This window comes from Physella acuta, unplaced genomic scaffold (assembly GCF_028476545.2).
Source record: "Physella acuta isolate Inbredline_101_S28 unplaced genomic scaffold, ASM2847654v3 ptg000456l, whole genome shotgun sequence".
NCBI classification, from domain to species: Eukaryota; Metazoa; Mollusca; class Gastropoda; family Physidae; genus Physella; species Physella acuta.
The window spans coordinates 601,287-624,519 of NW_026731975.1; the positions used below are offsets into that span (position 1 = coordinate 601,287).

General features: G+C 30.9%; 3 protein-coding genes across 4 annotated transcripts in view; 2 read left to right on the top strand and 1 right to left on the bottom strand.

Annotated features, from left to right (window-relative positions):
• The first annotated feature begins 104 nt into the window (after positions 1 to 104).
• On the top strand, positions 105 to 6,801 carry LOC131943451 (putative MFS-type transporter YhjX). Its single transcript, XM_059303596.1, has 13 exons — positions 105 to 336; positions 764 to 953; positions 1,447 to 1,573; positions 1,893 to 2,032; positions 2,275 to 2,401; positions 2,992 to 3,078; positions 4,087 to 4,151; positions 4,443 to 4,581; positions 4,726 to 4,848; positions 5,018 to 5,227; positions 5,460 to 5,559; positions 6,034 to 6,128; positions 6,763 to 6,801. The coding sequence occupies exons 1-12, from the start codon at positions 237 to 239 to the stop codon at positions 6,087 to 6,089; spliced, it is 1,464 nt and encodes a 487-aa protein (XP_059159579.1). The 5' UTR covers positions 105 to 236; the 3' UTR covers positions 6,090 to 6,128; positions 6,763 to 6,801.
• A 1,522-nt stretch (positions 6,802 to 8,323) lies between these two features.
• Positions 8,324 to 16,982, top strand: LOC131943440 (oxalate:formate antiporter). The gene is made up of 11 exons (XM_059303570.1): positions 8,324 to 8,508; positions 8,722 to 8,848; positions 9,412 to 9,551; positions 9,771 to 9,897; positions 10,714 to 10,818; positions 11,789 to 11,856; positions 12,814 to 12,952; positions 13,180 to 13,302; positions 13,613 to 13,822; positions 14,247 to 14,346; positions 16,145 to 16,982. Exons 1-11 carry the CDS (start codon positions 8,348 to 8,350, stop codon positions 16,198 to 16,200), a joined length of 1,356 nt encoding a protein of 451 aa, XP_059159553.1. The 5' UTR covers positions 8,324 to 8,347; the 3' UTR covers positions 16,201 to 16,982.
• Positions 16,983 to 18,878: 1,896 nt separating this feature from the next.
• Positions 18,879 to 23,233, bottom strand: part of LOC131943439 (tyrosine-protein kinase SRK2) — a 31,175-nt gene continuing 26,820 nt past the window's right edge. For both annotated transcript variants that reach the window (XM_059303569.1, XM_059303568.1), the window contains 4 exons: positions 22,855 to 23,111; positions 22,130 to 22,283; positions 21,280 to 21,411; positions 18,879 to 20,598 (listed from right to left, as the gene is read on the bottom strand). In XM_059303569.1, coding sequence (XP_059159552.1) covers positions 20,426 to 20,598; positions 21,280 to 21,411; positions 22,130 to 22,283; positions 22,855 to 23,111 — 716 coding nt within the window. In that variant the 3' untranslated portion in view covers positions 18,879 to 20,425. The remainder of the gene's footprint in view (positions 20,599 to 21,279; positions 21,412 to 22,129; positions 22,284 to 22,854; positions 23,112 to 23,233) is intronic.

Sequence of the window (23,233 nt, forward strand, 5' to 3'; positions counted from 1 at the left end):
CTTATCATTGTATGTTGAATTATCTACTAGGAATTTAACATAATAAAAAATTATCTAATAGATGTTTTTTTTTTCCTGTTATCCAACTCAAAGTGAGTTGTTGAACTTGATTATTAAAGAATAAGAAGTTAGGACATCTATACTTGTAAAATAGTAGTTATATGTATCTATCAGTTTGTAGTGATAGGCTGAAACGAAATTGTATTCATTGATCACTCTATTATAGTGTTAAGATCATGGGTTTCTTAGTGTGTGTAAATAGAAAATGTAGAGGGATTTTAGTTGTTTTTGGTGGTATCTTAGTTCATTTATCATTAGGAACTAGTTACACTTTTGGTAAGTTTTAAAAAAAATATTTTAGGATAACATTTATAAAGATACAATTTTATTTAACAATAATATATTTATCATTTATTTTAGTAAGTAAAATATGTTTAAAATTAATATTTTATGATTTAAATATACTGTAATAATTAGTAATTTAGCATATAAAAGGAGTATTTGAAATATCTCATGAAACAAACTCAAAATATATAATCAGTGTTTTAAAACGGTAATTTTTTATCTTCACATACAATTTTTAATCAGCTTATTAAAATACTGTTTAATCTTAATTTAACTGGCTCATTTTTTTTAAAACATTTTTTTACTTAAATTCTCCATAAAACTTAAAAGGAAATGACAATATTAAAAACAAAAACAGAAAAATTTGCATTTTGTAGTTATCACAAAGTTTATATTAAGGTTTCTGTAATGTCTCCAGGAAATTTAAATCCTTACATCACATCATACATGCGAGCTAAGGGTGTTGCTCCTTCCCTCACATACACTGAGTGTGCCTGGATTTTAGCTGCTACTGGTATAGGTCAAGGGTTCTCTGTGGTACTGGGAGGTCTCATTGAAAAAAAGATTGGACCTTCACTGACTACACTGTTAGGAGCATGGCTAATGAGGTATGAAATAGAAATAACCATTAACTTTGGTCAAAAGAAAATAGTATGTACTTATTTCAAATGTCTTAGCATTTTTAACTTACAAAGCTTTAAATAAACAACTGGACACAAGTTTTAATATGTGTGCTTGACAGAGCATGTAAAACAGACTGTGGTAAAATTATATATATAAGTCATATGTGTCACATGCTAGAGAAAAAAAGTTACCCTTTTGAACTTGGTGGGGCAGATGAAGTAGAGTCCACCTGTTTATGTGCCCTTTTTATATAAAGGGATTGTGTGGTCAGTACCATGCTCAGCCACATTTCTTTCCTAAATGTGAGTCAGGTACCCATCAGAGCTGGGTGGACTCAATTACAGACTTAAGCCAAGTATCCAAACTCGAGTTTTTCAGGTTCTATCATCTGAACACGCTGTCCCTTTACATGCTAGAAGGCTAATTTTTAATGTTAAAATTAAATAGGCATATACATTGTTTTTATTTTTGTTTCAGTCTTGGTGTTTTTATGACATACTTTTCAATCAAACATTCATTTGCCTTGAGTATTGTTACCTATGGTGCCATTGTTGGTTTTGGTTTAGGAATTGCATATGCCATTCCGCTAGGCTGCTCAGTGCGTGTGAGTAAATGGGAAAATTGTTTTAAAAAATTTATATTGAAAGAACTAGAGCATCATAAAGTGTGTTGTTTTTAAACTGATGTTTTAAATTAGTGTATTTAATTAATGGACCTACAAATTGTTTTTTTATGTAAATAATTCAAAAATTATTATTAACATATTTTTAAATATTTAGATTGTTGGTGTAAGTTCACCTTTTAAGAATATAGACTTGTGAAGTTGATAGGTTTTACAGTTTGCTAGTCATTCTTTGTGTGAACTTTAATTAGCTTTGAACAGTTCCAGTATTTGAATTTTTAATGACTGTTTTATTCTGCAGTGGTTTCCAGAGAGAAAAGGTTTGGCCAATGGTCTTGTGCTTGCTGGGTATGGGGGTGGAGCTTTTATTTTCACTCAGATTCAAACAGCCTTTATCAACCCAGATAATAAAAAACCTGAGCTGGAAATAGATGGTGACAAGTGAGTTATTCAAAACTTTCAGTAGGCTTTTTAAATATATTGGATTGGAATTTTATTAACTTTTACTGTAGATTTTATTTTAAAATATTGCATTAGAATTTCAAAATAATTTACTATCTATTTTAAAATATTGGATTGGAATTTAAATATTTTTTACTGTATTTAAAAATATTGAACAGGAATTAACTTTTGGAATTTTAAAATACTAAATTATTTTAGTTTTGTGTAAAATTATTTCACAGGTATTTTTCTCAGTCTGATGTATTGGACAGAGTGCCTTACACATTTCTTCTACTTGGTGGGTGCTTTGCAGTCATGCAGCTAATAGGAAGTTCATTAATTTGTAACCCTCCACCAAAAGAAATTACTGTAAGTTTACTTCAGTACACATTTAATGTATTCAATGTTTGGATAAATATTCAAGTCTCATTGTGTTTCATACTATGCTAAAATCACCTTTGTATCTTTTATAATATTCTATATATTATGTTTTATTTGTTTTTTTTAAATGGCCAATATGAAAAAAGGCCTTCGTGCCTACTGTTGTTACCATTATTGAATGAATATAATGAATAATATAAGGCACATTTTGAATCATCTTAGTATTTCTTATAAACCATGTCTGCTCATCCTGTTTTGTAACTATTCATCAGTTATTTGAATAATATTTTCAAACTAGTTGCTAAACCTAATATGAAGATGACATAATAATAAGATTATGTTAGCTAACATAATTTCTTATGATAGCTTGCATAGTTTGTCTTCACTTTGAAGTAGAAAAATATCAAAATTATAAATGACCATCAGTTTATTGCTTTATTAATGTCAACTATCTGTGTGTTTAAAAACAAAAACTAAACAATTAAACAGAATAAAACTCCTTGTGTATGTATTTAATATTCTAATATTCAAGTAAGCATCTTTGCCTTTATAACACTTTCATGTTTTTTAATTTTCAGATTATTATTCCAGACTCAGATACTAAAATCTATTCATCTGAAGAGAGATATGTCAAGATAACTAACCAAATATCTGCACCTAAATTGGTAAGACTCTTCAGTCAATGGTAGTAAAAATATGCAGCATCTTTTTATCTGAAAATTATTTTCTTTTTTAGTCATAAACATAAACTAATAATTATTGAGATAATGTGTTTTGCATCGTAAATCAGCTTAATGCTATACAAAATACATTTAGGTACAGTTGTTGTAAGACAATACATTAGATCCTAGCCAGATGGGGGAAGGGAAGTAAGCCTTCATGTCACGAACGGGGCGAGGATGAAAAAATTAAATTTGTGTCAACTATTTTTGTAGAATTCATGCTTATCAATTCACACTGAACAACCAATTAGATGTGGAAATACATCATACATAGTGTTATTATTTATAAAAATCAAACTTATTTCTGTAGACTTTAGTAAAATATATAGTACTATTATCACAAGTTATCATCAGTTGGAGATAAAAGATATAAAAAAAATTGTGATTAGACCTGACACATGTCACAAGGTGAAGCACACCAGCCACTAAAACGTATTGTGGAGAAATGTAAGCAAATCAAATAATAGAACACATAATAAAAAAAACAATGTCTATTATCAATGCTGTTGTTTGGTAAATTCTGACAAATAATTAATTTGCTCAGTCATATGCATTAGACAATGGGTTTTTAAAGTATCACCAAATGAAACCACCAATAATTATTTTCAGAAGTATATAGTGATAAAAGCAAGAACACATTTCCACACCATCGAAAAATAGCAGGAACTAGTACTAGATCTGTAGATCTAACAGTCATTGCCCCATAATCAATCTTGTTGCACCATTGGTCAAGCAGTCATTGCCACATAATCAATCTTATTGCGTCATTGGTCTAAGTGTCATTACCCTACAATTAAATGTTGCACTGTAAATCTGTTGTACTGTAGAGGTTGTAGAAACTCAACTCTTCATTTATACCAATGTGTTGTAGTATGCCTAATAGCATCATAGTATCCAATGTAATGGATGTGCCCCCCTACCATAATGAATTTATTTAAGCTTGTTTTGCAGGATCAACAGGCTTTTGATAATAAACAGAAGATGGATAAAGAGGGACAAGTAAAAAATTCCAACAGGCTAGTTTAACCCAATTTTTTTTATTTTCTTCTTTTTAAAACTTCTAAATTTTAAGTTTTTTTTAAACTAAAAATATCTTGTATTGCTAGTTTAAGAAAATTAAAACTTAGAGGATCCAGGAAATAAAATATATCCCCTTAATTTAGATCCCAAATATTTCTTAAATCTTCATCTTATTACAGTTTGTAAGTAAAAATCTTTCAACCAACTCTTAAAATTTAGTTTAATTAATGAAATGAAGATTAAATATAATCATTATTGCTAAAACACATAATAATTAAAATTTTCAGTGAAAAATCAGAAAATAATGACGAGGAAGATGACAATGTTTATCCTCTGGTAATGCTCAAAGACAAAAACTTCTATCTGCTATGGTTCATGTTTCTCTTCAATGGGCAAGGTGTCACTTTCATTTCTAGTCTTTACAAGGTTGGTGAACCGCAGACAAATTTTATAAATACTTCTATGCACATCTTGTTTATTTATTATACACATTTTAGCTGATGCAGTAGCATAAAATAATGCATTTTAGCTGAAGATGTTTATAATAATTTTTTCCCCGCTGTTGTCCAGGCCTATGGTCAAACCTTCATTTCTGATGACTCATTTCTTGCCTTGGTTGGAGCTTTTGCTGCAGTGTTCAATGCTTCAGGCAGAATTATGTGGGGCATGATTGCTGATAAATTTACTTTCAGGGTAGGCATGTGCACTGTTTATATTTATTTGCAACAATAATTCAATATTTAATTAAAGAAAATTAAATATTTATACCAAAGCCCCCTAAATATAAATGTATATTTTGTTTCAATTTTATTCATTAATGCACCTTCTAAATGTTATTCAATAGGTTTGTCCCTTTTCACAGGTGGCGCTGTTTTCTATGTTATGTTTATTCACATCCCTAATGCTGACATTGCAAGCATCTGAATATGTTGGCAAGCCACTGTTTTTTGTGTACATTTGTTTACTGTTTGGGTCCTTGTCAGGCAACTTTTCATTGTTTCCAACAGCAGTGGCTAAAATGTATGGACCTAAGTATGTCAGTATAAACTATGGCCTGTTGGTTACATCACAGGTAATACTGAAAGCCCATTTGGCGTTCTCAAAATATTTTTAAATAGTGTTGAAGACAATTTTTTTTAATGAAAATGTTTTTTCTTCTTTGAAAATCATTGTGTTTAATACAGACTATTAATTTCATTACAAATAATGAAATTATATGATTTTTAACGTCATTGTTTCATTTTAGAATTTATAATGTATACTTCTTCATTATTAAAAATTATTTTTAAAATTTTATATTATAGATAGTAACAGCACCTTTGGGAACTTTTCTTTCACAAATACTGAAAAACACTATTGGTTGGCATGGACTATTTTTTTTGGTGGCAGGTTTTTCTTTCTCAAGTGAGTGCTTATAGCCTACTAGAATTTTTACCATGATTAAGGTTTGAGTTATAATCAGGTTTAAAATATTGGTGGTGGTGATTATTATAGTAGTTTAAAGGCAAAAGTGCTTGAATATATTAGTGCAGTTTTATTATATTGCAAAAGTATCATTATTGATTGTCTTGCTTAAAAGAGTGTACTATTAGTGTTAAACCATCATTAAAAATTTAAAGTAGAAAAAAGATTGAACAATACATTCAAATTCATATGCCAAGGTCACAGAAAGAGGTAAACTCTACTTCATTTGTCCCATGGCCTGTCAAGTTTGAAAAGGGAACTTAACTTTTTACTTTACATTAAAATGGAATTATACCATAATTTTAAGTAAAAGATTTTGTGCTTGATAAAACAAAAATATTAGCTGTCGAAGTCAGTAAATATTTTTGAGTATGAACTTAGTTCATTAAAAAATTAATTGTTCACTGTTTTCAGGTTTTTTGCTTTCCATCTTGTTTAATGGCAAAAACAAAAAAGGGAAAACAATTTAAGGAAAAGGACAAATAATCTGACCAGCTCAGTGGAAAACTGTACGTGTAAGATTTGATACATTTAATTTAAAGCTTTTTATTGGTCAGTTTAGATTTTTTTTTATATTCTTGTAAAGCTAAAAAAGGATAATTTACTTCAAATTATTCAGTAGTAAGCATTAACCAACAGTAATTTCTAATTCTAGTCTGGTTTTTATATAATTAATGATCGTAAATATTGAAAAAGATACAAAATGTGTTTTTAATTGTTTGTTTTATATTAGTTCCGGTTATACCTTCTAAAACCCCTTCTCTGAAATGATTATTACTATATTTAACTAAAAGGACACTAATAATTAAATTTTAAGTAGGTGTTTATATACTTTTATTTATTTGCCTTACAATGTAAATTTTAAAAGAATCCAAATAAAAAACAACACTATTTTCTTAATAATTGTTTTACTTACCCCTGTTTAGATTGAGGCAGTAACATTAGGAAAGGAGGGACTTATTCATTCTCAGATTTCATTTTAAAATTTTAATAAAATAAAGTCATAAATGAAACTACAAAGGTTTCAAAAACAGATGATTGTTACTTCTAATCGCTAGACAAGAAGTTCAATATAACTGGACATAAGATAGAGGGTTAAACATTAAAGTTGTTTTAAACCAGAAGATTTTATTTCTATTCCAGACTTGGTTCTGGTGATTGCATTCTGAGGCGAGAAAAAAAAAGGAAATGGCAGGAAATGTGAATTTGTTAAGCATTACCAGCTTACTAACCAGATGGAACAGTTAGAAATCCTCCTTGTATTTTCAATTATAGTTTTTATGTTATGGGTGGTTGACACTTTACTTATCTACAGAATAAGTTACTGTAAGTCATTGCTTGCATTGCATTTATAAATTAAGAACCTTTATAAATATCTATATAATGTAATAAAGTTTCTCGGGACATAAAAATAACTTAAGATAATTTGCTTCTTAAAACTCTGAAAATATATTAAAACATTTACAAGAGCAAAAAGTTTTAGATTAGTTGACCCAGTGGCTGCTAATCTGCTGTTACAGAGTTGCATGCAGCTCTGTGAGTGAGCGCATATGACTCATTTCATCAGGTAAAAAAATTGCTACTGAGAAAAAAGCTGTACATTCTATATCAAAATTTTGTTTCACCATTATTTCTATAATTTAAAATATCTTAACTAAACTATATTTTTTACTTAAGAGCAGAAATAATCTGAAAATATGGCTCTATACACAAATATTAAATGTTTAGACTAGATTTAATCTACCAAATATATTTAAACAAAACTTAAGTGTGTAGATTAAAATAAGTGTGATAGTTCATAATTTAAGATAAACGTGTATGCGAACGGACCCCTGGGTAACCTAACTCAAGGATGAGATGTGCATTTTTATTTTCATAAAATAAACAGTTATGTTGAAGATCTGATATAATGTGTTTGATTATGCTTGTTTTTTTACTTTTCGCTTGAGACTGGTGTTACCAGTTTATTCGCTTGTATTGTATTTTACCTGTTAGTTAAATTGTCTATTCATCAGTGTTTGTCTACAGTCTATCAGTGACAATCTAATGCCTACATATAGGCATTGTACCTATATTTTGACCTGTATAACAGACTCAAGGAGGTGCTACTTAAATTTTCTTTTGTTGGCTAAATGTCAAAGGTTACCTTGAGCACACAGTTCTGATAAAACTTGTTAAACCTCTAAACAGATAACCAGATAATTTTCCAGGTGGAAGTAGACTGAAGTATTCCTGTAGCGTATGCAGTCACTTGATAAGTTTTTTCTCATTCTTGACATAAGAATTAAAGTAATACCCTCTGCATTGCTTATCTTTGAATAAAGCAGTAATTCAATTTTAGAAAAGATCATGAGGTTGAGACAATTATTGTCAATTGATGGTTGAGGCAACTAATTTGTTACTTGTGTAAAAAAAAAATTGTGTGTGGATTTTGCCACTTAAGATCATGGGTTCATCAGTGTGTGCAAATGGAAGATTTAGAGGCATCTTAGTTGTGATAGGTGGAATTCTAGTTCATCTGTCATTGGGCACTTTTTACACATTTGGTAAGTAGAAATAAAATTAATTTTTAAAACAATTTTTACTACTTTAAGCTCAGTTTGTCTATTTTTTTAAAGTTTTATGTAGTAAAGTTGTAAAAATATTTTCTTGTCTATATTTTATACATTTTGCATTAAGATTTTTTATTTTGTCTACAGGAAATTTAAATCCTTATATAACATCATACATGAGAGTTAATGGTACTGCACCTTCCCTTACATACACTGAGTGTGCCTGGATTTTAGCCACAGCAGGCATTGGTCAAGGGCTGTCTGTGGTACTGGGAGGTCTCATTGAAAAAAAGATTGGACCTAAATTAACCACACTCTGTGGTGGATGGTGTATGAGGTATGGGATTAAAAAAATCTTTTTAACTCTGTGACAAAGGAAATTCATTTGTTGAAATATTCTCTTTATGATACTGAATTTATATTTTACAATTTCATGGTTTAAATAGTGTTTTACAAATAAAACATTGGTGTTTGTAGGTTACAGTTACAGACATATTCAAATTAATGTCTTTTCAACTCATTTTTCAATCAAACAATAACTTTGTTACAGTCTTGGTGTCTTATCAACATATTTTTCAATCAAGCAATCATTTGGCCTGTGTATCTTCACCTACGGTGCAGTTTTTGGATTTGGTATAGGAATTGCTTATGCTGTTCCGCTCTCTTGCTCAGTGAGGGTAAGTTGATGGAAAAAGGCTTAAACTTCAATTAACACTTTACATAATTTTATTACAAATTAAAAAAATTAAAATTATAATTACAAAACAAATAATTTAAAAAATTATATAAGAATCAATAATTGTGATTTGCTACATTCATACAGATTTTTATCATTTAAATATTAGTATGTTTTTTTTTATATTTTTGTCTCCATAAAGACAGCTTTTGTTACTTTGTTGTGATTTTGCTGTTAATCTATTGATTTTTATTATGTTAACCAGGGGTGGAAGAGGCTTGAGAAATTTTAAAAGGGACCCCAAAACCCGAATTACAATTTTCATTGTGAATTTTTTCCCCCAAAAAAGCCTGATGACAATATTAATCTAATGCAAAAATGTAATTAAAAAAAATAATCAAAGCATTAATAAGCCCAGTACAGCACTATTCTTTGGGGCACCCAGAGATTTCTTATCTGGGGGCCAACTGGGATTTTTCCTGGTAGACCATCGGGCCAGTGCATCCCTGATGTTAGCTTATTCTGTGGTAATCTAATTTCCACTGTTTTGCTTTTACTGTTTAGTGGTTTCCAGAGAGAAAAGGTTTGGCCAATGGTCTTGTTCTAGCCGGGTTTGGGGGTGGAGCTTTCATCTTCACTCAGATTCAAACAGCCTTTATCAACCCAGACAATAAAAAACCTGAGCTGGAAGTAGATGGTGACAAGTGAGTTAAGAATTTCACAGGCGGCTATTAAAAATAAATTGGATTGGAGTTTTAATAACTGTTGCTGTAGACTTTTTTTAAAATATTGGATTGGAATTTTAATAACTTACTGTAGATTTAAAAAAAACAACATTGGATTGGAATTTAACATCTTTTACTGTATTTAAAAATATTGGACTGGAAAAACACTTTGCAGCCAAGTATTATTTATCTTTACAGGTATTTTGCCCAACCAGATATTTTGGACAGAGTGCCTTACACATTTCTTCTAATTGGTGGTTGCTATGCTGTTTTGCAGCTGATTGGGAGTTTGTTAATTTGTAACCCACCACCAAAAGAAATAACAGTAAGTTTACAGTAAAATTGAAAAGGCTTCAATGCTTAGAGACTATCCTCAAAAATAATTGCAACTTCCCTAAAATATAACAGTCAATTGCCATCCTTTTATGTTAGTTCCCATTTCATTGTTATATTTATAAAAACAAAAAGCTTAACCTTATTATTGAAACATAACTGAACTGAGCAAATTTAAATAAATATGTAGATACATGATTATCAGATAGCTACATTATTATTTTTTGTTTAAATTAATAATGTTACTATTAATGAGATTAATAAAAGGTCTATGCAATAATGCAGTGATTTAGTTTGGATGCCCATAGTTGATATTTAGAAAATACTAAAAAAGCAATCAGTGTCTATTGAATGCTTTTAAAAAAATTGCACCAGCATAAAACTGTTAAAGGCTACAATCTTGGCTAAATAATTAGTGACTGTTTCCAAAATCTGAACCAAAATTTTATTGTGATAATAATTTTAAAAATTAAAATAATTAAAATTAATGAACCTGTTTCATCTTCTTTATCCGTTCATGTCCAATACTCATGAGTAGAGTTCATCTGTTTCAATGACCTCATCATACAAGTATAGTGTGGTCAGCTCTATGTTAAGCAGCTTTTATTTTCCTAATGTGAGTCAGTTACCCGCCAGGGCTGGGTAGACTGTGGGACATCCAACAAATTTGAGCCCTGGAACCGAACTCGAGACTTTTGTGTTAGCCGTTGTAAGCTCTACTTTTCAACCATGCTGTCCCAGTAATAAATGAACCTGTCATGAACATTTTTCTTAGCCAATACATATTTAAGTTTTTATTTTGTTCAAGATCATTATCCCAAGTTCAGATGACACAACCAAAGCCAGTTTACCTGAGGAGAGATATGTCAAGCTACCTGACCAGCTACCTGCCCTGGAACTACAACCAAAAGTGGTATGTATCTATGTTTCATCATTGTACAAATATGTGGAAAAAATAGGTGGTACCAATCTAGGTTTTGTGATTATAAAAATATGTAGTACAAATCTTGGTTTCATGATTGTAAAAGTAAGAAATACAAATCTCAGTTTTGTGATTGTCAAAATATGTGGTACAAATCTAGGTTTCTTGATTGTAAAAATATGCAGCACTCAACCTACTTATAAGTCAAATTCTTTCCAAGACTTCATGAACTTTGTCCTTTAAAATGACAATACTTGATTTTTATAATCAGATAAGTTCAAAGCGATATACAATTTAAAAACTGGTGGCATTTGAGTATAGGTCTACTTATAAGTCTACTAGATATAGATCTAGAAATAATGTGTTTCAATACAATATACTAAAAATATTTAATTTTGAAATATTAACTTTTTGAAATGCTAAAAAAGTACCTCAAAAAACTTTTCTACTTTCTATTTAATAAACTAATGTAGTTGTAAACAGTGGCAGATTTGAATGGTGAAATGTAGGGCACTGTTAATGTTATCTCAACGTTTCGTGACTTAAGATAAAAATGATTGACATATAAGACTGGTAACTTGACCTAGCTAAAAATCAGGTCAAGGGGAGATACACATTATTTACAAAAATATTACATATTTACATAATAGCATGGAAATCTAAAACTATCAATTAGCCTATGGAATCTAAAGCAAATATTAGTAGTTTACATTACAATGCATGTGTAAAATGGTAAATGATATGTGTATGTATTTTTTTATGTGTATGTTTCTAGTATAGAATTACTAAGAAATGTACTGTCTGGAATTTTTCACCACCATATCAGACTGTGGAGCCATTTATTTTATTTACAACATTATTTTAATGTATTTATTTAATTTTCAGTGCTGCATGTAGATCTAGTAATATGCGTCTAGTATACACTAACCCTAGCTTAAACTAATAGCTTGTTTTGTAACAGGACCCAACAGCTTTAGATGAAAAGAAATCTCAGGCAGATGAGGAAGAACAAATTGATAATGTTATCAGGTTTGTTTCCATTCTAATTATAGGGAGCCTACTTTTTTTCTTGGGGAGGTAAAAATCAACTATTAAATAGCATACTCTAAGTAATATGTTGGTACCAATAACAAAATTTGCAAGTTATTTCCCTTTAGATTCCAGTAGTCTGTACCATTGTATTTTCAATATTTTGATACATAATTAAATATTTATAATTCAATGCTTTTTACTTTCTCGTATATACGTAGTATAGAGAAAGTATTGTAATCGTGCAAAAAAAAAAAATCGAGATTTTTACAAATCTCGACGTTTTACACCTCACTGATACGGAAAAACATAATTTTGCAATCTTGTCCGTATGTCTGTGTGTGTGTGTGTCTGTCTGTCTGTCTGTCTGTCCGTGTGTAAACACGATAACTTGAGTACCGTTACAGCTAGGTTGATGAAATTTCATATATAAGTATTTTATCAAAATCGTAGATCCGTATCAACTTTTGAGCGATTTCCGATAACCGGAAGTGGTACTTTTCCTACTTTGAATTTTTTAAAAGCCTATAACTTGAGTACTATTTCAGATAGATAAATGAAATTTCACATGTAAGTAAAAGATCTAATTCTCTACCTTCTGTTACATTTTGAGTAATTTCCGTTGACAGGAAGTAGTAATTTACGCTACTTCCGATTTCTCAAAAAACTAATGTAAATTTTAAAAGTACTAATAATATTGCGCACTATTATACACACCTTTATTAGGCGTTCGCTTGGTGCGCAATTGTTTTTTACTGAGATTCTATTCTATTTTTAAAAGTTTTAGTATTTAAAATGGATTAAAAATCATAACTATATCCCCAGTTACCATCCCCTTGTTGTTTTATATAAGAATATTCGAGAAAGTTTAGGGGAGATCACTACCGGTTTATTTAGTTTTAAAATTAATTTCCAATTACATATTTTATTAATCTGATTAAAAAATTTCTTTTTAAGTGAGAAATCAGCAAGTGATGATCAAGATGATCACAATGTTTATCCTCTGAAAATGCTCAAAGACAAAAACTTCTATCTACTGTGGATAATTTTTCTCTTCAATGGGCAAGGTGTTACTTTCATTTCTAGCCTTTACAAGGTTGGTGACTGCACATATTTGTAACTAGATCTATGTTGTATACATATAATTAACTGCACATTTGGCTTACCAAATATTATGGAAGCATTTTAGTGGCACAGCAGCAAAAGAAACTGAAGACTTGTCTGCAGAATTTAAAATTTTAAAAAGTTATATTATGAAATTATGTATTTTGTTTGTTGTTAAAAATGTTTATGAATAGAATTAATTTTTCCCCTGTGGACCAGGCATATGGTCAAACCTTCATTTCTGATGACTCATTTCTTGCCTTGGTTGGAGCTTTTGCTGCAGTGTTCAATGCTTCAGGAAGAATTGTTTGGGGTGTGATTGCTGATAAATTTTCTTTTAGGGTATGTATAATGTATATAGTTAGCTCAGAATGGAAATAAAATACAGAAAAAAACAACTGCTGCTTTAATGAGTATGGCCCACACCCAGTGATAATGCAGTTGTATTTGTTAACTACAAACAGTGTCTAGTCAGCAGAGTAGGTAGGGAAAGTAAATGCGGATGGGCTTAGTACTAACCATAATATTCCTTCATATTCCTTCATATGACTAATCAGTATGAACGGGTAATAATTTATTTCAATGATTATAATACAAGATATAAAAAAATGTCTACTATTTCAGATTTTACTGGTTTTGTTACCTCCCCCAGGTGGCGCTGTTGGCATTGTTAGGTGTATTCACATCCCTAATGCTGACACTACAAGTATCTGAGTACGGAGGCAAGCCACTGTTTTTTGTGTACATCTGTTTACTCTTTGGGTCATTCTCTGGCAACTTCTCCTTGTTCCCAACAGCAACAGCCAAAAGTTATGGCCCAAAGTACCTCAGTATTAACTATGGCCTGTTGTTTACATCACAGGTAAATCTGCATTTTTGATACTTAAACCTTTTAAGATAGTCTTGTCAGATATTAAATGTATTAGCACATTTTATTTAATATTCAATACAAATTATTTCTTTTGGTCTAGATCAGGGGTCTCCAAACTTTTCAGTCCGAGGGCCGCATTAACTATCAAATTTCAGTTCGGGGGCCAGTTTCTTCCAGGCATGTCAGCCATCACCAACATGCGTTTTTTCCATGGACAAAAGGATCTCCGCGGGCCAGATGAGACGACTTCGCGGGCTGCATCCAGCCCGCGGGCCGTAGTTTGGAGACCCCTGGTCTAGATTAAATGTAAACTCCTCCTACTTCTGTTTAAATTAATTTTTCTCTTTCTAAATTGTGTTTGAACTGTTCTCAAAGTTTTGAGTTTAAATATAATAGTTACATCATCTCCCTGCAGTTGGTAACAGCACCTTTGGGAACTTTTCTTTCTCAAATGCTCAAAGCATCGATTGGATGGAATGGACTATTTTTTCTAGTGGCAGGTTTTACTTTTTCAAGTAAGTCTCAGTACAATCTACAAGGGGTTATGTATGGCAGTGGCGTAGCGAGGTCGGGTGTCACCCGGTGCGGCACTTAATGGTTTCACCCTCAGAGGCGTAGCAACCTTTCCCTGGGACAAACTTTCAAATTTTCGATTTGCACCCCCCCCCCCCCCTCAAGTTTTTCTCTATATATTTTGCTATTTTTTGCCTTGGTGTCACCCCCCTAAATGGTGTCACACAGTGTGGTCCGCACCCCCGCCCCCCCCCCTCGCTACGCCTCTGGGTTATGGGTAATTCTGTAGTCAGAGGGTAACTCACAAGCTTAGGCTTTATAAATACCTACTAGTTTTGAAAATCGGTTTATATATATTTGCTAAGTTATAGTTACACAAGATTGTTAGTATAGTATGAGCAGTAATATTTTGTTGGTGATATTGCCACTAAAACCCTTGCCTTAACAGCGACATATTTATAGAAAAAAAAACACTGTAAGGGGAGCTAACTGCTCAATATTCAGTTTATACAACCATTAAAAAATTGTTTAATACTATTTCAGAAGTAGAGGTGTTTGAAGTATGTCTGAAAGAATTATATAATGGCGATAATAAATTAACAAGTTTGGTAATCAGAAATAACTGATTTTTAAATTATTTGTAGAATTTAATCAAAGTTAAGCTCCCCCTAAAGATCCGCAAGGCAGCAAGAGTTTATGTTTCTTGACCTTGGCATATGAAGTGTGAAATAGTCAGCACTATGCCCAGCCAACTTTACTTTCCCGTATTTGAGTTAGGTACCTGTCAGAGATGGGTGGACTTAGGGACATCTTCAGTCCCAAGAACCGAGCTCCTCCTTCAGGCTAGTAGCCAAACAAGAATTAAATAACTAATGGGATGGGTAAAATTTATGTTGCCAACATGAACACACTTTTTTTGCAAGCTTTTATTTAACTCACTTCCTCTGTTGTCAGTCTGTCTAGATCAAAATGCCCGAGCGAAATTACTGGCACTTCTAATTGACAGATACGGTTCGTAGTAGGCACGTGGGTCAAGACATAAAGACAATGCAACATCACATTCAATTTGACTTAATTGGATGCCTAATTAATTTTTTATGAATTAATTAAAATTTTGACCAAATAAGTAGGCAGTCTTATCCAACTACTCCGCGCGACTAGACACGCGTCATCACATTCAATAGGGCGTCATCATGTTCAATAGGTGCGCAATGGTTTTTAGTCATGTAACTCTATTGTAAATAAAACATGTTAAGTTCCAAAAAAAAACTTCATAAAAAAACGTTTTAATAACAAGCTTTTATGTAATAATGCACTAAAAAGTAGAAAAATAAATTATACACTACTTAAATAACTATAAAGATAAGCATGGGTCTCTTCCTAAATATTAGTAAAGGTATCCAATAGATAAGTGACACACACTTTTATTTATAGTTATTTCAATAGTAAAGTTCCCCTTTCAAACCTGATGGTTTATGGGGCAAGTGAAGTAGAGTTCACTTGTTTCTGTGACTTCGGCATGTGAAGAGATAGTGTGGTCAGCACTATGTCCAGCCGCCTTTACTTTCCCTAACGTGAGTTAGGTACCCATCAGAGTTGGGTGGACTCAGGGACGGTCTACTGACTTTAACCCGGATTCGAACTCGAGACATATGGGTTAGCAGTCCAGCTCTCTACCGCTAGACCACTCCGTCTATTTCAATAGTAGTGTATAATTTATTTATTTTCTACTTTTTAGTGCATTATTACATAAAAGCTTGTTATTAAAAAGGATTTTTATGAAATTTTTTGTTGTTGCAGGCCTTCTGCTCACCATCTTGTTCAGTGGTAAAGACAAGAAGGGAAACACCATTTAAACAGAGGTTGTGGTCTCAACACCGACTTCAAGAACAAATGTACCAGTAAGATTTGCATGGGGCTGAGATGAAAGCTAAACAGTAACAAAATCAGATCCTCTTTTCATTGAAACTTTGGGGTTTTCTTTGCTGTATTGAGAATTAACAACCTTTTAAACAAAAGGATTATGCTTTTGAAAATGTCCAAAACAAAACTAACCGAATTTTCCAAAATTAGTATAGTACAAATTAGAAATGACCACTTTAAAATTTTAACACTTAATAATATAACTATATTGTGAATAGTGTTTCTTTTTAAACAAGTAAACAATTTAATTTAAACATCAACAATGAGGACCAAACTTTTTTTTATGGCAAACAATGCAAAAAAAATATGAACAAATGAAGGAAGCTGTAAAATGTATTTAATTCATAATTTTTCTGTTCCCATTCAAATATACAGACATGAAATTGCTTTAGTTACATGACAAAAACAATGTGTAAAAAATAACTCTGGTTTGAATGTGAGAAAACATGCTAAGATCCTCACCAATCACTGCTGGTATTTAGTTGTGTCAGAACAGCATTAAGTACTGGACAATGTACAAGGAGAAACTAGAAATGTAACAGTCAAGATTGATAATACATGTGCCTATTCCTTAAGTGACTATATTCTATAAAAGGTTATTTTACACTTATTTCTTCTAAAGTCTTTAAATTTTATCTTTTAGTTTTCTAACAATTTGTTGTAAAGGGAAGGAATAAAGGTTTTTTTCTTAAAGTTATACCCACCTCCCCTCCCTCCCCCCCCCCCCCCATATATCAATACAAATGGAGCAGGAGAAGGATGTTATTTCTCCAAAAAATAACCTGTTCTCATAAACTACACACAAGGCTTTTAACTTACAATAACACTTAAATGTTTATATTCAGTTCTCAAACTATCAGTAGTCAAATGACACACAAATCAAACTTTAAACATAAATGCACTTCTGATAAGAGGCTGGTGTCATTCATACATTTTTAATTGAAACTATAAACAAATGTATACAAAATTCAGATCTGCTAATTTAAAAAAAATAAAAATTAAACAAAAATAGAAACAGACTTAAATATAATGTAGATAAAGGTACAGCACTGATATTTACTGTATACAAAATTTGATAGAATTCCAATTAAGAAGGGTGGTTTGCTTTCCTATTATTTTTGTATTTTTACTGGACTAATGACAATGATAACCCGTAAGATCAATAAAAAAAAAAGTGTAAATAAAGAAACCTTTTATCCACATTATTTACAAAATTGTTGAAAACAGTGCTAAATAATGAGGAAATAAACAAAATCTACTTTCATCTGGTGTAAAGAATTTCAGCTTAAGTCATTGAACATTTGCACTGACTAATAACCACGTGTACTTGATGTGAATTATTTCCTCAACAGAGTTATTCCCTACACAAAAAAATGGTTATTACATTTTTTAGCAGATCTAAACAATACATAAGTGGAAAGATTAAGGCTGGCCGCAGTTGGTTGTATTACAAAAATAAAATTTGTTTGTACAATAATGAGTTTAGATGTAAATGAGTAAGTGAACAAGTGTCTTCTAAAGCGGTCTGTTCCCAGACCAAAGATCTATATACAAAGTAAATAGATTATATTGTGTAGTATGCCAACAGCTGAAAATTTAAATTAAAAAAAAAAAAAGAATTCACCAGTTAATACATTGTGACAATTCATTATATAATGTTTGCCCTATAAATAAGCTGTACATAAACAAGATTGGTAAAAAAAAAAAAAATTAACATTAATAATAAATGAACATGCACTGTCCAATAAACAAGAAATTAGCATAGGATTGTAAACAGCAAGCAAATCTATCATTTCTTCAGCTATGTCAGAATTGGAGAAAAACATACTTATTAGTATATATATATATGCAAATATAGGTATGTATATATATGCATATATGTATGTATATATATATATCACTAGAATATATTGCTTTATTTATATAAATTTAAGTACATATTTTTACAAACATTTTTAATTTTTTTTTTGTTCCTTTAGAATTTCTGACTAAAGGAACAAGATGACTTTTGTACAAAGATTTCTTTCACCAGGCTGTGTTATTACGTTGAGCAGCTTGTGCATGTACTCTAAGATCCTCAGGACTAAGTGTAAGAGAACAAACGACGGTAAAACGAATACCTCCAGCCTTGCGCTCAGATCATAGGGTAATGTTTCAAAAGGTCACATGACAACATGGAACAGCCAGGCTTACTAGACAACAAAGATACAATATTTAACAACTGTTAATAGTCACAATGTAACATCTCCAGGCATGCAGCAGTGAGAGAAAAAAAATTATCAGTCTACTCTTTGTTGTCACCCATTAATCAAGTCATGGATTTAAACATTGAACGAGAGGATGTGTTTTGTTTTAAAACTGTTTAATTCATATGCTATGTTGTACTTAATATTCAATTCAGGGTGTTATAGGTTTTTGTACCATTATTTTCACACCACTGGAAAATTTTGTTTTTTTATTAAAACTAAATAGCACAATTATCTTATTGCTATTAGTGGTATTTGATATATCATATGTAACCAAAATACAAAAATTTGTAGCCAGGATTTGTTTCATATTTATGTTGTATTTTTTCTTACTTAATAGTAAAGCTAAAAAGTTTGAAATATTTACTGTTGTGTAATATAAAACTGAAGTCTAGTAAACAATTTTTTTTAACAACAATCAACATATTCTTTTATTGAAATTATTTTGGAGCTCATGTACAGGCAAAAATAGCTAATTCAAGTTTTCCTAAACAAAATGCATTTTAAATAGATAACATTGCTTTTGCTTCAAGATTTATGCATAGATTTCATGTTTTGAGCATAAAAAGGGAGTTGTTAAGTAAACAGTAAACCCCACACATTTTGGGCAGCTTTGCATATCGAAATTGCATGAGCACATTTTAACAAAACAGTTAAATAAAATTGATTTTGAAGAAAGTCTATTTAAAAGATGAAAGTCTATTATATTTGCTGCCCAAAATCAAAGACCAAGTGTTTAGAATGATACAGCATCAAGCTGCCAGGCGTTAATATGCTCTAATATTCAAATTGCAAGATTTATGCAAACACTTCAACAGTATTTTATGCAAATTTAATTAGGAGTAAACAATAAGTGTATAATCATGTATATTGGTAACTAAAATACATGTCATAAAAATGTCAGTAGTATGTTGCCTCAATGTTGATGAAATGAACCATATTAAAGAATAAAAAAAATATTTTCAGCTCAACAAAACATTTAATATAAAAATCTAATTTAGGTGTGCTGAAACTGTGTTAAATAATATCACCATACATGCAATTCACCATATCTACAATGTCATGGTTCTAAATTTTTTCAATGAACTTAATGATTGGCAACAGTAAAAAAAAAAAAAAGAAGTATGTATAATACTAGAAGGTTAACTAAATTTGCTTCAGGTCCTTCAATGAGTGCTTGAACAGACCAACATGCAACAACAACAGTGAACAAACCAGTTAGCTGGGCTGTGGACAACATATCTATCTAGCTTGATTATCTTTCTACATGGTCCATAGCAGACTGGCACCATTCTTAACTCATCTTGAACTTTCTACACTGCCAATAGAAGGCTGGGCCATTCTTAATTCATCTTTAACTAGCTCCAGTCCGCACCTTTTTCAAAGAAATATTTACTCAGTTCTCCATGTGTTTGTAAATAAGAAGAATCTTTTCATTTAAACCATTATGCTACTTGTTACATTAATCACCTTCTTCAGGTTTGATTCAGTTATTTGAATAAAATAATTTGAACTTTGTGAATAAGTTTTACCAAAACCACAAGATACTTGTGTGATGATGGTAAGGGTGATGATGTATTTGTATTACTCCTTGTTGAGAGATAAATGACATTGTGTTGTACCCTGAATGTCATATTTGCAAAATTAATTTCACCACAGCATGGTAAATTTATCCTTATCATGGTGTGTCCTGTGTAGTAATTTCAATCCTGGTGGTGTTTTGTTTTCAATTACAGGTCCCCAGCAGTTAGAACCGTTCCATAGGCCTTGGTTGCTTTGCAAGTATTCCCAAACAGTGCATCAGGAATTAAAACCATCAATGCATTTATCATAGCATTGGGGTTACACTTAGAGCTTAGGCTTTGAAATAAGCCAGTTGATGAAAATTTGAAACAGAGCACTTCTAATGCTGTCAGCTCTCAAAGTCATGTAGAAATGTGTTGAGAAAGTCGAAAGAGGGACGAGAGTGAGCATTACTCTGCCAACACGCCAGCATTATATCATAGACTTCCTGTGGGCAGTTATCTGGCTTGGACATGCGATAACCATCCTGGACACTTTCAAAAGCTTCTTTGCTGGCCTTATCTGAAAAGTGTATAAGAATATTAAATGTTTTGATACATACAAGAAAAATTATTAAAGAATATTAAATTGTTTCTACCCATAATTATTTCAAAGTTTTCATTAGTTTTCCCTCTGAGTCTTTTAACACCCACTCCTCTTTAGGACTTGTTTTTTTCCCCTCTTTTTAAAATATGCCCATTACATAAATAAAATAAATGTAATTGGGTGCAATTTGCAATAATATTATTTTTAAGTAGCAACTTATTTACTGAAAAAATAATGCAAGCAAAAATAATGAACAACTTTTCCATGGAAAAAATTACGCATCAGTTGGGAAAATAAGTTGTTTTTCTACCGAAATCACTGATTTATTCTAAGATTAGAAAAAATACAACTTTGGGCACATTATTTTACAAAAAAAAAAAAAAAAGCCATTTTTTGGTTGTTAAAAAAGAATTGCAAAAAAATACAAAAGCTACACAAAAACTGCAAGAAGTAAATGAAAAAAAAATTAAAATGATAATGGCAGCTCTAAGATATTGTGACCTATATATATATATGTAATGATTTTAAACTAACTCAGTAAAACAACTGAGCATAGATGAAATATTGAACACTGGAAGTGTCTGTACAGTACACCAGACAAATAGAAAGAACATATAGCATTATTCAGGCAACATAATAAAAATAATAATTTCTTACCTTCATATGGTTCTTTTCCTTGTGTAAATATTTCCATTAGGACTATGCCAAAAGACCAAACATCTGCCTTAGTGCTGTACTTGTTGTATAACAAGACTTCAGGTGCCATCCATTTTATTGCCATTTTCAGACCTTCAATAGTGAAAAAGGTTTTTATATTAAAATGAAATACATTTGTGTCTTCTAATATCTGTATAAAAAAGTGGGAATACTTAAAGTTATTAAAAAATTCAAGTAATGAATTGTAGATAAACGCTTACAAGAAAGTTTGTTAAATATTAAATAAAATTTCAAAATTCAACACTAATGTAGTTCAGAATAAAATTTTCCTTAAATTATTTTAAATATATGATAGAGCTAGATGATACATTTTTAATAAAAATAAGTTTCAATATTGGTATTAAATGAGTTTGAAATAATTCTAGTACATTATCCTGCTTTAGATTAAAAAAAAAAAACACCCAGTGTTAAAAAACACTAATGTTTCTGATTTATTTTTAAACTAGCACTTATAACATTAATATATTAGAAATTAAGTGTTTTAAATGATTTATCTTATTAAATGTAAGAATCATCATTAATAATCAAAGGCATAATTTAATTTTTTTTTTGTTGGTTGCTTTGTGTGTTTTTGCCGCACAGCCCATAAATGGGTTACTGATCTCTTACTAGAGCAATGTAGAGTACCAGCTTATTTAGTAATTAATAAAACAATATGCAAAAAAGCAGGCTAAAAATTTGGCACTAGTAAAAAGGTTAATTGCATGCACTTTTAAAACTAGATAGGCCTACTTTGCATTATAAATTAAATTCAATGAGTAATTATAAAAATTAAAAGTAATCTAAGCACCTCTTCTGAAATTGAAGTCTGGGTCATCCACTGCTTTAGTCATACCAAAGCCTGCTACTTTTATTCTGTTATTCTCTCCAACAAGTATATTACGGGCACCAAGATTCCTATGTACAAACTTTTCTTTCTCCATGTAAGCCATTGCATCTGCTATCTGTTGTTATAGGGAAATAATATGTGTAATTATACATATTATATGTTAAACCTATTAAAATAGGCAGCATATGTGCAAGGTGAGGCGACAGTCTAACCTTTTAAGTAACAATAAAGAGTAACAAATGTTAATTTAAAAACATATTTAATAGAAGCAAATATGGTCGACATAAAAGAAAAGACTATTATATTACAGATCATCAGTGTTAAAGTATAAGAATATTTTTTTTAGTTTTGAAAGAATTGGTGTCAATAAATAAGAAAAAGAACCGCTGCTAGACTATGATGTGGTGTGAAAGGCAGTGATGTTTTTTGTGATAGGAATCATTGTTGCTGTGAGTACAAACGTCAGTCTCATCTAAGTTGTGAAAAAGGAAAGTCAGTCTATGTTATAAACAAAGAAAGTCAGTCTATTCTTAAATGTAAAAAAAAACCCAACTTTTAAGGTGCTTGGGTTTTTATTATGAAACGATTTGTCAGTAAAGAAGTTAGAATAACAAGTTATCTTTTGAGTAAAATACTAGACTGATTGTAGTATTAACAAAAAACATCATCAAAATTCATAAGCTTACCTGAGCACCAAAGTGTATTAACTGTGAGAGGGCAAGACTTGTTCCCATTTCCCTGAGGTATTTAGACAACTGCCCTCGGGGCATGTATTCCATTAGAAGATAGACTGGCTCTATTTGACTGCATACACCACGCAGCTCTAAAATATTTGGGTGCTGGAGAGTTTTTAAAATTTGTGCCTCGTCAAGAAATGCTGCAGTTGTCACACAGTTAATGTTTTGTATTTTGACAGCTACATCTGTTGAGCCTTGCCATTTTGCTGAAAATAATTGTGGAAGTTTCAAGATAAATACATTTAGTAATTTTAAACTAGCACTTATAACATTTATTTTCATCATGTTGAAACTTCGAGATATTATGTATGTTAATCTGTAAATCTAA

What these genes read in the sequence shown, in the direction of transcription:
- LOC131943451 (XM_059303596.1), top strand. Translation starts at nt 237, where the DNA reads ATGGGTTTCTTAGTGTGTGTAAATAGAAAATGTAGAGGGATTTTAGTT. An exon ending in TTAGGAGCATGGCTAATGAG is followed by an intron (nt 954 to 1,446) that starts GTATGAAATAGA and finishes TTTTTGTTTCAG; the next exon opens with TCTTGGTGTTTTTATGACAT. An exon ending in CGCTAGGCTGCTCAGTGCGT is followed by an intron (nt 1,574 to 1,892) that starts GTGAGTAAATGG and finishes TTTATTCTGCAG; the next exon opens with TGGTTTCCAGAGAGAAAAGG.
- LOC131943440 (XM_059303570.1), top strand. Translation starts at nt 8,348, where the DNA reads ATGAGAGTTAATGGTACTGCACCTTCCCTTACATACACTGAGTGTGCC. An exon ending in TCATTTCTAGCCTTTACAAG is followed by an intron (nt 12,953 to 13,179) that starts GTTGGTGACTGC and finishes CCTGTGGACCAG; the next exon opens with GCATATGGTCAAACCTTCAT. An exon ending in GCCTGTTGTTTACATCACAG is followed by an intron (nt 13,823 to 14,246) that starts GTAAATCTGCAT and finishes ATCTCCCTGCAG; the next exon opens with TTGGTAACAGCACCTTTGGG.